The following is a 14,253-nucleotide window of genomic DNA, read 5'->3' on the forward strand; positions in this document are numbered from 1 at the left end:
CTCTTTCTGTATTCCCAAGAAAGGAGAAACTGAAGGCAGAGCAGGATCAGAGGATCAGTGGGAGAGAAGAGAGAGAGGGAAGACAAAAAAAGTAGGAGAGAGAAAAGAGGGATGGGACCTTTTGTGATGTTGAGAGGCACGCACACAGACCAACATCTCCCTCCTGTGGCACTGCCAGAGAGCTGCACATCTCAACAGCGACAAACACAGGCTGGAAATACACGCACGCACGCATACACACAGGCATAAGCATACACAATGCTCTCAGACAAAGTGGCAGACACTCACATGACACACAATATTCTCTCTTTCGCTCTCATACACAAACAAATGCATGCATGCACGCGCACACACACTCACGTGCACTCACACACACACAGCTGGTCTGAGAACCTCTCTATAGTGCTGCTGCTTGGAGGTAGATAAGAGAACCATCAGCCACCCCACCGCTACATTGCACACATACGGCTCTCATTACGGAGAGCGATACGCAGGGAGAGACACTCGGAATGAGAAAGAAAGAAAACGAGAGAAACAGACAGAGAGACAGAGAGATAGAAAATGAGAGTGCTAGGGGAGGGGATAGGGAGGGTGCAGAAAGTGAGAGGAGACGAAACATACACTTTTATGAAACGTTTGGCGTACAGAGAGTGCGATGCTGTGATTGGACAAGGTGTTCACATAATTTCTCTCCTCCTCACGATGGGTGGGTCAAGCCTTTGAAACCCAAGATCAATCACTAGCACTTCCTCTTTTATCAATCCCTCTAACAGGCCTCATTTATCAGCTACCGAAGGCTGCAGCATGGAGGGGGGGCTCTTACAGCACTTAATAATGGTCACTGTAATGATGTTGTAGTACAACAGGGTCCAGACTGCTGTAGCGGGAGCAGTCATAAGGCGATGGCCAACGACAACACTAGAGGACAAACACCAAAATGAGTTACTGAATGGGTTTACTCTAAAAAGGGTTTATTGACAAATGCTACACATCTATGCATTTTATGCGTGATGGTAAAATTGCCCTAAATCATTTCATTAATCAAGGGGGGATTAATCTATTATCCTTTAAAAAGAAAAAGCTCTTTCTTTGAAAGTTTTCTGTGGGTCGTGAAGCACTGAAGTGTTGGACACTTTCACGTCAGGTTGCTCGAGTGGCTCGATCATGTCTCAAGTCATTCCTGTATTGCATTGCTTTTACATTTATTTTCATATGGGATTGTGAGCAGTAACTAATCTCTTACCTGACTGAGAGCCGGGTATCCATGGAAACCAGGGTTTAAAGGCTCATTGTTCTGCAAAAGACGAGGACAGAGAGGGAGAGAGAGAAAGAGTGTAAATTCATAAAAATGACAGGATGCAAAGTGACAAGTTCACAACTTTTTGTTACAGTTCAGTTGCAATGTGTTCTTTTTGGCTGGCATGGCGTCAACATTAATCCCCAAAGCCTTGAGAAGAGAGCAATGCAGCGAGTGAAGGACCCAACTGTGTGACAATGAGCAGTGGATTGAAACAGGAGGAGACACGGCATCTTCTTTTCAGTTCTTTATTGGCTGTTTTTATTCTGGGGAGGAAAACTAAACTAAAAAACAATCACACACACACACACACAAAATGCTAAAAATAATGCAGAGGAAGGGAACCAAGTTCACTGGGTGATGGGATATGTTGCCCCCAAGATGGAACGAGTGAGGATAGCTTAACGCGCCTCTCGACAGGCGCGTGCCTGGCTAGCGCCATGACTGATGAGCACCTCCTCGCCCTACCCCCCATACCCACCCAGACTACTAATCGCACCCCATACACGGAGAGCCAACCCTCCCCACCCCTGCCCCAGAAACCAGTGTTGTGGTTAATTGCTCCATAATTACTTTTAATTAGATTATTTCTGCCCCCCTCCGTCCCCTCTCCCTCTTTCAAACCCCCCACCCCTCTCTTTTCTTCTCCTCTCCCTATCATTTTCCTCCAGTAGAAGAGTCATTGTTTACCACAGAGCTCGGTAAGGAGGAGGAGAAGAGAAGAGATACAGAGGAAGGGGGGGGGGGCACTGGAACAATGGGAAAAGTTAACCAAACGATGATATTTTGACAGCGGCGAGGGAGATGACACCAGCACGGTCTAGCCTGCTGGCACGCCGTGCAGAGAAAACAGGACTGCATATAGGGAGGCTCAGGAGTCAGGACTATATCCACTATCACACACAAGAGAGGGGAGGGGAGGGGGGGTTCTGGAGAGAGCAGATGGAGACGTGCGGAGGAGAGGCAGGCAGTGGACGAGGTAGGTGTTGCACTGTGAGTGTTTCCACTGCATTTGATGTTCGAGACTGGGGAGGTTTTTTCTATTCTTGACATAACGTTTCAAAGCGCTACGAAGCCACTCAGCTTCCTGTACCACCCCCCCCCCCCCCCCCCCCCCCCCCACACACACACACACACACACAATTCAGAGGACAGCTTGAGTTTGGGTGAATGCTGGATTGAAGGGGAGGTACGCGCTGCCTTCTGAACAGAGTCAACAGAGTTAACCTCCTGGACCTGACCTCTGGCTGCCTGCTTGGCGGCCGCCGGGACCACTTCCTGCTTTCATTCACCCTCTCCCATCCAATCAAGAGGAAGTGTCTCTGGCCCAGCTGAGGAAGGAAGCACTAGATTTGACCCGACTGACACACAGACCACTTGTACAGGTGACTGTAGAGAGCAGGTACAGAAAGGCATATGTGATACACATTTTTAACCACTTAAAACCTCTAGGTCTTAGTGAAACAGACCTGAACTGCAACTGTACTTGGACCGTTTTCTTCCCGTCTACATCAAAATCTCTTTGCCAAAAATAGCCGATCTACAAGCTCACAACACACCACATTCTGAGCTTGTAGATCTGCTGTTTTTGGCGAATGTTCCCCCGAGAATAGGAATGCTGGGGTTCGGTTCAAGTCGTTAAGACTAGCACTTTGTGGAACTATGGGATAAGCCCCAAAAACAGATGTGAAGATGGCAGAGTAGACAGCTGGATGAAGAGGGGCGACTAGACAGAGCAAGAGGGGACACGGAAGGAAGGATGGAATGGCGGGGTATGAAGTCACTAACGAAGAAGATAAAGACAACATTGGCAGAACGCAAGAAAAGCGCAGACTGTTTTCCTTTGACAAATACAGTCTGTCTGACGTTTGATGCATGGGCAATAAATGTGGTGACACTGTATGTGTGTACATCTAGGCTATATTTGTGTGTGTATGTGTGCGCGCGCTCATGTGTGTTATTATATGCCCTCAGATTCAGGCCCCGTTCTCCCGCCTGAAACAGCCCTCTCTTTGTCTTCCCCCACTCCACTTCCTGTTTCATCTGGAACCAATTTCCCCCTCGTGCCTCGTCTCCAGGGGGAGCGCTCTCCTCTGCGCGCATTTTACAGGGGGAATGGAGCAGGCTATATTCAGCAACATGCCGACTGGTTGAAATGTACTGGTAGTGCTCATCATGGAACAGATGGAAATGGAGTATAATGAACCGCTAGGAGAAGCCTCCTGAATCTACAATGCCTTTGGCAATGTCAGCCAGAATGAGAAAGCTCTTTAAATATGCCAGAGCTCAGCTCAGACAGGGATACAGGTTAGCCGTCAACTGCAAACTCTCTGCTCTGCACCTCAAAGAAGACGACCAACTCCGTCGTGATTTCAGAACATAATTAGCTTGAGCATGTTTTCTGTTCGATGATACGTGATGAAAAACAAAAACAGGCACTAAAGAGTGCGACTGCTGTGACATTAAACTAAAAGAGCACTAATTGGCCCTATTGTACTCCAAAAACACCATCTACCAAAAAAGCATTTCTTAGACATTCTTATTCTGCTTGTTTTAAAATAAGAGTATAAGTGTCTAAGTGAGAATGACATTAGTGCATTTGAACATAAACAACACCAAATGTATCCCCAACTCAAAGAAATTATAGGGTTAAACACTATAATTTCAGTACAGTATAGTAGGAGAGTCAGTGTGGTAGGAGAAAGAGAGCAAAAGAACCAGACAGAAAGAGAGAAGGGAGGAGTTTAGAAGAACAGGAGGAGGGAGAAGGGAAGAATTTAGCAACATCTGGAATCAATCTGTCTACTAGAAGGAGGGGAGTGGAGGGAAGGCCAGGGTGGACGAATGGGGGATGGAAGGAGAGAGCAGAGAAGAAAAGAAAAGAACAACAGACAACGATGAAAATAAGGACAGAGTGAGACACACAGGAGGAGGAATGTGGGGGGGGATTAAGAAAAGACGAAAGCAAAGAGAGAAAAAGAGGAATGAAAATGCATGGCATTAGAAGACAGAGACCAGCAACCAAATGGACACACAATGAGTCATAAGAGAAGAATGCCATGTGACTTATATTTTCTTAAGGGGCCATGGGGGATGGGAGCAGAATCTGATACCTAGTTTTCAAAACACACTCAAGTTGATTCACACCAATTCGACAGAGACGCATAAAAGGCACACACACCCGGTCTTTGTCATATGGCGCTATGGTTGAATATACAATAAGTCTGTCTGCGTTTTAAGTAAACATTTCTGCACCCAGACTTATATCAGCTATGCGTTTTAAAAAAACACAGAGCTCTAACCTATGTCAGGGCAGATACGCCCGGAGCACTGTGTGCTGCGTTTTCATTCTGTAATTTAACACGTTTCTATTGACTTAATTCCATACATTTAGTAAGTGGGGTTGGGCCAGGGTCTAGTCGCCTTTGAAGGAACCGGCTGTTTGGCTGGCTGCTTGTTGGGGGGGCTGCACTAACAGAGTCACACAAACGCATACACAAAAACTAGTTTTATCCACGGAGGGCCAAACTAAAAGGGCGTCTCTCAGTTTATTTATTTTCTCTCTCTCTCTCTCTCTCTCTCTCTATCTCTCCATTTCGCTATTTTAGGAAAAGCAAAGAAGTTGGTGTAGATGGGGGGGGGGGGGGGGGGGGTGGGGGGTAGCTTCAGAGAGGGAAGGCAGAATGACATGAGGTCAACAGATGGTGAGAGGGGAGGGGTAATGGTGGGGGTGGCCTATATGGTGTGGATGAAAAAAGGGTCTGAGAGAACCAAAAGGGTGAGCATGATGGAGGAGTGACATTTCACTCACTCTCCACTCCACGTTTCTGCTTGCGCGCGTGCGTGCGTGTGTGTGTTGAGATTGGAGTACATGTGACAGTTTGGGGCCAGCCTTGGGGCGGAGCAGGGCAAGAGGCGTGGGTCAAGGGGAAGACAAGATGACAACACGGCGTGTATGCAGGGGACCCTGTTAATACCAGTGTCATGTTAAAGAGGCAAGACCCGGGTCCGATTAAAGAGAGATACTAGAGAGATACTAGAGCCTGACAGTCAGATAGACTGACAGAGGAGAAAAGTTTAGCAACTTCTCCAGGAGAACTTTAAGCTTATCACTGCCGGTTCAAAAGGTCAAGGGTGACTCTGCTGCGTTCCAGCTCAAAGTTCACCAGCAATCATTAAACAGCAGCAGAAAACGTGGTGGGATGCATAGTGTACCAGCCCACTACAACACACACACACACACACACACACACACACACACCTCAACAACCTGGCCATAGACCATTTAAAAAGTACTACTACTGATAATGATAATTATGGCTAAAGATACGAATCACCACCCAGGGTGCTAGTAAGGTAGGCTATAGTCTGACCAGGCTTTCTTTAAGCCTCTCATTACAAAGCATTTTCACAGTTTTAGCAGTCTGTTAACAGCCTAGACACTGTCTAGTAGACAGACAGCCAAATACATAAAATATGTTTGTTTTTTAAATAATCAATTATAATAATATTTTGATGTGCTGTGACCTGGTGTTTCCCCCTCATCGGAATATAGGATCTATAAGAATGAGTCTTCTCCACACTTAAATCAAATCTCTTTTGTACAACAATATTTTTTTCTAATTTATCTCTTCTAGCCCAGACTGCCAATAAAACATAAATGTCTCATTTGGGTCAAGAGCTGAACAGAGCTGGGCATTATTATTATTATGATTATCATTATCTTGCCACAATACTTGGGATTCTATACCAATACCTTACTTTGCTGAGTGAAAACATTTTTCACAATAACCCATCCCCTCCCCCTGTTTAACAAAAGAAGGCAAAACTTCTCAAATGCTTAACTGTTGAATATTATCTCACACTCTCACCTCCATTGTATAAAATACAGGATATAAAGGGGAACGAAATATTGAAACCAAGCCGTATCTGGTAAGGAAAACAATATTTAAATAAAGCAGTATCTGGTAAGGAGATGCCAGCCTGTCAAGTACATACAATTGCCACCAAATGCTTGGCCATTTATTGATACAGATGCGATTGTGTCCTTGCTTGCTCAAAACAAAATCAGCTGCAATACCCAGCTATAGAACTGAAAATGTACTCTTTCAGGGTGGCTAAATGTTTCAACAAGTTAAATAAAATTTAAGAAATGTTTAATAACTACAAGAATTAAAGAATAGATCAATTTCACCAGTGAAATGAGAGTCTGTGTGCAAATCCTTGAGGGTTCAAAATAGGGATTCAGACACTGTGGCAAGAATAACGATTTTTCGAAGGCTTTGAGGCTGAAATGAAGGTTTAGGCACTACATTTAAATGTAATTTCTTTTTAAGGCCTGGAAACCAGAAAACACAGCTTAAGTCATTTCAGAACCTGCAGGCACCCTGTCTGGTAGTGCAGAAGCAAGCATGGAACCAACCATTGGTTTTGAATGCTACTCAATCCAAAACTACAAACTTGCTGTGTACTGGTTATGCCCTATCTGGATGATCTGTCCGCTCGCATCATTATCCCCTCCCTCACATGCCCCCCCCTCCCTCTTGCTCCAGGCCGTTAAAGCGATCAGTCTGGTTAATGCCCTCTCCTAAATGAGCTTTGATCTCGTTAGCGCGACACAAAGCCTCTTTACTGCCAACGATAGGACAAATCGGCTCTCCCATAGAGAGAGAGAGGAAAGGGAGAGAGACGGAGAAAGGCGAGAGTTCTCTCTCTCTTGCACTGCATCGGAGAGTGGACCACTGCCTGGATTGGAGGGGTGGCATCAATACTGCCAACAGAGTGGGGGGTGTGGGTGAAAGAAAGGGGGATGAGAGTGAGAGATGAGAAAGGAGGAGGAAAACACACACATGCGAGTCAGCATCTCGAGATTAAAGCAGGGCCACAGTGGATGGGCTAAAGTACGCAATATACATTAAGAGAGATTTGAGTGGTGCGAGTCAGTGACAGAGGGAGATGGAGTAAAAGATGACAGAGAGAGATGGGACATCAGAGAGAGAGAGAGTGATGGGGGAGGGGCGATGCGCCTCACTGGCACACTGAGTGCTTGTGAACCAGGAGTCAATTAGCAATCTGGAAATATGCCGTCGGGGTGGGGGGGGGGGGGGTTAGAGGACAGCTACAGGGGGGGGGTGTATGAAGCTTAGCTCGGAGGGAAAGGAGGGCAGGGGGAGGAGGTCAGGCACAATAAAAGTGAGGATGGAGGAAGAAGGGACTGCAGTCGGTCCTGCACTCTCATTTATTATTACAGCCCCTGATTTACAGTCAACAGGGAAGGTCGGCTCCCCTCCACCTTGGATCTCTGCCTCTCAATGGTAAAACTATGGTAATCACATACAAGAGGAGCTCAGCCCCCCCCCCAGCATGATGGCAGAGCAGATTGACGGTCCTTCTCAAAGCCTTAGTTGACTAGGCTGCAACTCCCCCACCCCAATGTCATTTAATTTACCCTATGCATAAAGTACCACTTCATGTACCATTCTCATGCGTAAACCTATTCTCTCTCAACATCTCTCATTCTGCAGTTCAACACATCTGTCCGTTTGTCCATCCACCCATCACTTCTCCTTCATTCTCCTTTATGGTTCCTTCCTAATGTCACTGAAGTCTTTGCTGTGTTCTCCCTTTCCTTTTTTCTGCTTTTAATTCTCCCCCCATGTCTAACAGTCCCCCCTACCACTCCCATTTGCTTTCTATCAAACTCCCACCTCCCTTACTCCCGACATCAATCCCCTTTCTCTTTTTTCTCTTCTTTCACCCCTCAGCCTCTCATCCCTCCTTCCTTCAATCCACCCACCAATCCATTCTTTCACCCTCCCTCCAATCCATGTGTGCTTTCCTAGGGTGACCCATGGTGCCCTGCAATCGATACAGCTGATGCACGGTGAGAGTCCCCCTAATGCAGCGCTGCTCATTGTCACATCATCTGCGCCACCGGCATAACCTTTCCCCATCATCATCATGAACAGAATCCATCCTGCTCTGAGAATGGCCAAACACTGTGGCATTACCCTGGCCCTATTTGTCATTGCACTAGGTCAGCTGTGTGGCTATTCCGGCCAACTGAAGTATTTTACTCATTCCAAGGGATTCAATTACCCGCAGATGACCCGGAACCATGTTCGCCTGCCCTCTGCCCACTGCTGCCTGCCTGCCTCTGACTAAAACACTGGACGTCAGCTAAAATATCCTCCTGTGCTTCCATTGGATTATGGATACTTCAAAGTGTGTGCAGGGGTGGTGTGTTAGTGTGCACGACAGAGACATTCAGAGGGAGAGAGATCAGAGAGCACGGGGAGAGTGAGACATAGCTTATTATTATTGTAATGCCCTGGTTTACTGTAATACACATTACACATAGATTTGCCCAGCAGGGAGGTGAGCGGCAGCCGCTCCTTTGCTGCCTCAGCAGTCAAGTCATAAGAGAGGGCCCTCCTGATAGGGTCTCCCCCCAAAGCCCCCTTCCTCCTCTAGGCTACACCAAAAGGCTGTTCTTTGTCTTTCCTTGTGACCCCTCCCCCAATGCCTGTCTGCATCTCTCCTCTTTTAACACCTAGTGAGTGACAATCACACAGAGTGGGGGTGGTGGGCAGGAGAGAAATGAATGCCACATACAGTCTGTAGTATTGGATTTGATACGGTGCCTACTGCCTTGTGGCAAATTATCAACATTGGTCAGACAAATTGTATCTGTGTGTGCATCAAAAAAAGGATTGCATGCATTGCTGTGTGTGATAGAACGCCAGTGTGTTTCCCACAAGAGGGGTATGATGAATGGGTCTGATCTCTGCTTTCTATCATTGCACATGCAGTGATGCCTGTATCACATTACCTTTGTCTCGCCTGGAATGAATGGTCATGCTCTCTCGCCATGCAGTGCCACGGGCATTGGCCACAAGGATTTCAACATTTCACACTCACTATCAGTCTGTTTACCTGGGTTCACTGTTAACATTATGCTGGCACTGAGTGGTTTCCCCGTTTGCTGCAATGATGCATGATTATGTTGTTGATGAGACAAACGGCCCGTCAAAACATCCTCATGCCCCACTGATGCTCTTGTAACAAAAGCTTTTGGAGGAGGGGAAACCATGGGACTTTGCTACAATGTTGCAAACAAAACGTGGAGATGAAATACGCATAGCGATAGCACACAACGATGAACACACACTCAATTTGTTTACATTCTCATCCATACCTGTCCAATTTCACCACCAACACCCTCGGTCCCGTCTATCCGTGGCCGCTTGCACTCCGCCCCGGCTAGGTCGATCAGAACTGCCGCCGTCTGAGCGTCTGGTTCTGGGTCTCCTCGTTTCATCCCTCGGACTGTCGCCGGACCTCCGGTCGCGATCGCGTGGGGTCCGGTTGCTGTATCAATGTCTATTTCTCGATCCATTATTCCCCGAGTAACGGGTAGCATGATGGATGCAACGTCGGTCGACATTAACATTGGACGGCAGACAGTCTCCACTCGAAAAGTCCCTATTTTTTGTATTTTCACCTTTTCCTCGCGCTTTGGTCAGTCCCCGGCTCAGAGAACACAATGAAAATGTGGAAATTATTAATATCGTACTGATCTTTAACAAATGTATCAATACAAGTCGCGTGCAATGTTTATTGTTTAACTTAACGTTCGCTATTCAAGACAGAACGTCATGGCCGTGCGAGGCTGCTCCACAAAAACACGTTGAAATATGGGCTCTTTTTTTTGGAAAATAAAACAACGTGTGGCTGAATATCAATGACGAGCACAGGTCTAAATATTGGGTGCCTGACGAGCTAATTAGCTAGCTCTCGTTAGCTAGCTCGCTAGCAACACATTCCGCTAGCCCTCTTATAAATGTGGCTCTGCGAGCAGCACACTGTCTGCCAATAATAGACAATGTTGGGAATGAGAAACGGGATCAGCGCTCCTTGGCGTCGGGTTCGAGTCTATCCTTCCTCCACTAGAGCTTTAGGCATTCAATCTCTCTGGTGTTCTTACCACCCGTCTCTTGGATTTAGCTCCTTCTTCTTCTTATCACCGTCCTTTTCCTCCTCGCTGTGTGTTGTATGGATCCGTCTTGGCGTGTGTGCGTGTGTGTACCTCTGGCTGGCTGGCGGAGAACACGGTTTCCTCTAGTCTACGTCCCAGTCAGTGTAGCGTGGAAAAGGCCTGGACGCACTGATCTGCAGTCAGATTTGCCTACAGTGGTCACACAGAGGAGTAGGAATGCACTGGCCCAGGGTCTGCGTTTCCTCTGGTCTCTCTACCCCCTGACCCCCCTCTCTTCTCACACGCCCCCCCATGCTCCTACTGTACCTTTCCTTCAGATCAGTGGTTTTCAACCCTTTCATATGTATGCAAGGCCATTATTTATTCGGCATTTGAGCTACGGAGTTCACCGTTTGATGAGATTTTAGACTCTCAGACCCAAGACTTCAAATATTTTGTTATCGTAATCGTTGGATAAGATTTGTCCACAATTCCATGCTGTATTGATGTTGGTACCAATAGGAGATATAACAGGCAAACGTTGATCAAAATAACAATTATGTAATTAAGTAATGCAGATGTTTAACACTAATTTAACTCTTGAGAGCGTAAAATGATACGCTAATATGATAATATATAATATATATAATAAGAATTAGGCCTATTATGGGGCAGAAATAGTGGAAACAGAATAGAGTTAGTCCACGATTAGAATTAAACTAATACGCACTACTTCTTCTGACTAAGTACGCATTAGAAACCCACTTTGTAACCACAAATACCGTGAACGGGCATAATAAACAGCTGACAACAATAAAGCAAGAGGGAAGGCTCTGAGGTGGGTCTTTTTTTTTAGGGGGGGGGGGGGGCTTTACAGTATAGTCATGTTTCTAATGGCATTGCGACCCCTGGTGGATATTGAAGTGCAGAGCTCTCTCCGCTTTTATGAGTCTCATCTTGAGAGAAACATCGACAGTATTTCTATTTCAAAAGTAATGCTAATCGAATATAATTGGCAAGACTCTGAGTTTAAAAGTTGCAATAACAGTAACACACACACACACACACACACACACACACACACACACACACACACACACACACACACACACACACACACACACACACACACACACACACACAGAGAGAGAGAGAGAGAGAGAGAGAGAATTGGCAGCCAGTCTAAAGTGGCAGTAATCTGTTGAGAGGCAGCCAAGCTGAAGTGAAAAATCAGTGTTATCACACACAGTGTGTGTGTGTGTGTGTGTGTGTGTGTGTGTGTGTGTGTGTGTGTGTGTGTGTGTGTGTGTGTGTGTGTGTGTGTGCCTGCCTGTGCCTCAGTGTGAGTCACTCTATCAAAACCCAGTGTGCGTCCTGTTACCTGTACACCTGCCACCCACCGAACCTGCAATGACAAGCCAACATGGAGGTTGCCATCACACTCCTGCCTGTTTCACTGACATGAGAGCACACAACAGCTAGGCTGCCTGTTAAAATGGACACAACTCTCATGGGTCATGGAATATATTGATTACTGTTGAAGAGCCAATAATCCATTTACATCTGGCTGGGAGGAACAGGGGTGAAAATGCATGTCATGTAATCATCGTAAAGCTCCTATGTGGTTGTTCAATGTTCAATAGAGTGTGAAACATTACGAATCATGAATTGGAATTAATATTTTGCCTCAGTCTTGATACTAAAGCTCAAAGATGTTATTATGAGAGTCCACCTTTTCAAAACAAGCAGCATTTTGAGAATTATTGCATGACTTTTGACTTTAGGGTTGAGTTAGTTCTTTGCACTGTGCACTTTAGTTATATTTAATAATTATTTTGTACTTTCGATGATTTTTTTGCCACTTTTTCGTCCATTCACACACAAAAATATTGGTTCTTTGCGGTGGTTGAGGTGCTGTAAGCAACACTGATGTATATAGAACCTGTCCCATTGTGACACGTTGTGTGATTGGCTATTGTATTGGCTATTTTTGAATAACTGGAGTATAAAATATAGGGTTAAAGTGGTAAAACTCCCCTAAGGACCTCCTCTGAGTCTGACCCCATTAGGAGGTTCTCTGCTGTTTCTTCAGCTTATAGGTAGCCTACCAATAATGGTTCCACAGTAGGCTATATAGCACCATTTTACAAAGGTGCTATAGGCCTATAGCACCTTCAAGTTAGGTGCTATATAGCACCTAAAGAGGTTACCATATGATTAGGAGCCAAATAACCACTTACAGTTGATGGTAAAATTGACGCTTCTGTAGCTTAGTGCCTTATTAGTCATACTTCTCTGACTCTCTGATTTTATTTTTTGGTCATCAATTTACATCTCAGTGTGACAAAATGCAAGTAGTGTCAATATGAGATGGGGCTAGTTTCATAAGCCTCTGCAGTAAATATGATATGAACCTCCTCATCCTGTTCCATTTTCCACACATTGTAACAAACAGTAGAAAGGAAAACAAATGTCTTAAATAAGTTAAATACCATCAGAAGTATCTTACACTGAGTTTCAAAATTAAATACATGTTTTTATAAATAATTTGATTAAAAATGTGTCTTCATGTATGACAATGCTATTTACAAATTCCAGGAAAGTCTTTATGCATGGCTGTCTGTCTCTCATATATCTCCAGAACTGTGATTGACTTCCTGTATGCACCTATTATTCTTTAACCACATGAACCCTAGCGTCTTTTTGACCGCATGCATCTGTTGCCTATCTCGGTCATACTTTTCTCTTTTTTCTCTTTTTGTTTCCGTTTCCTACAGTGAAAAAAGCAAAAGTGTCAAAATATGAGATAGTTTCATAAGCCTGCAGTACAATATGGTCTGGTTTCATAGACGATATATCATACTGGGGCCCTTGTATTTATTTGATAGACTGACTGGTTGATTCCTTTCACTACATTTAAAAAAAATTATATACAGTAGCCTATAGGGCCTATAACAATAACACATATGCGGACCTCTGTGTTTTTAATCATTTTCAATTCAAAATACAATGCTGTAAATTGTAACTGTTAATCTACATGTACACACTGCTTGTCTTTAACAGCACAACTACTGTTATGCATTATGAAAACGTTGCTGCTATTTGTCCAAAAGGTATTATACAAAAGTGAAGAGAATGCAAAACATTGAAATGTTGATGCCATTTCTTTCAAAAGTTTTTCCACAGATAACTTTTCTTACGTGGATGTATAACCTTTTCTGACAGCAAATGCGCAATTTGTATGGTTTTGTAAGACAGGTGCAATGTAACACAGATCTGTTTACACATTTCTTTATTCCCATTTAATTGTACTTACATTTTTTTTGGTAATAGTTTTGTTCCACTTTTGCTTTGGCAATATAAATGTATGTTTTCTCATGCCAATAACGCCTATTGAATTGAATTGATTTGAATAGAGAGAGAGAAAGACAGAACCCTTTGATCAAGCTGATTGTCAGAGAACTGTAAATGACTGTCTCAGCTGAAAAGGTTTTGGATAAGGCTGTTCTACCCAGCTGTTGGGTAGAACAGCTGTTGTTGCATATCCTACTGAAGATAAGTCAAGCAAGTAAGGTGAATTGTCTTGGTTTTTCCTTTTTACATTTAAAGTGATTGTTTTTAAAATATTGCAATATTATATTAATATTAAATTAAAAGTTAATTTGAATAAAAGCATATTAGGTAATCAGATGTCCTGGTAAACTGTGATAATTCCGGTTATTGTGAGGCAGGTTGAAATCCTGACCTCTGCTGCATATCTGCTCTATCTAGCCACTGTTGTCTGTCTGTCTGACTGTCAATCAATCGATCCAAAGAAGATGACAACAATAAGATATTAAAGCGATTTGATATTATATCAAATCACTTTAAACAAAAGCTCTTGTTCTCTTTTGGAATTGCAACAAGTAGCCTACTAATCTGAAGAGAGTATTGAGCATTAAGTTACTTCAGCAACATGATATGGGCCAAGTTCTTGTGG

General features: G+C 44.4%; 1 protein-coding gene across 4 annotated transcripts in view; it reads right to left on the reverse strand.

Annotated features, from left to right (window-relative positions):
* LOC308098266 (RNA binding protein fox-1 homolog 2-like) overlaps positions 1-10,513 on the reverse strand; it is a 52,289-nt gene extending 41,776 nt beyond the window's left edge. For 2 of the 4 annotated variants that reach the window (XM_080446551.1, XM_080446549.1), the window contains exons 1-2: positions 9,495-10,513; positions 1,244-1,294 (exon numbers count right to left, since the gene is read on the reverse strand). In XM_080446551.1, the coding sequence (XP_080302677.1) occupies positions 1,244-1,294; positions 9,495-9,749 (306 nt within the window). In that variant the 5' untranslated portion in view covers positions 9,750-10,513. The remainder of the gene's footprint in view (positions 1-1,243; positions 1,295-9,494) is intronic. The other 2 variants (XM_080446548.1, XM_080446550.1) reach the window with 2 other exon arrangements.
* Positions 10,514-14,253: the final 3,740 nt, after the last annotated feature.

Source organism: Gymnoscopelus braueri (assembly GCF_963280865.1).
Source record: "Gymnoscopelus braueri genome assembly, chromosome: 13".
NCBI classification, from domain to species: domain Eukaryota; kingdom Metazoa; phylum Chordata; class Actinopteri; order Myctophiformes; family Myctophidae; genus Gymnoscopelus; species Gymnoscopelus braueri.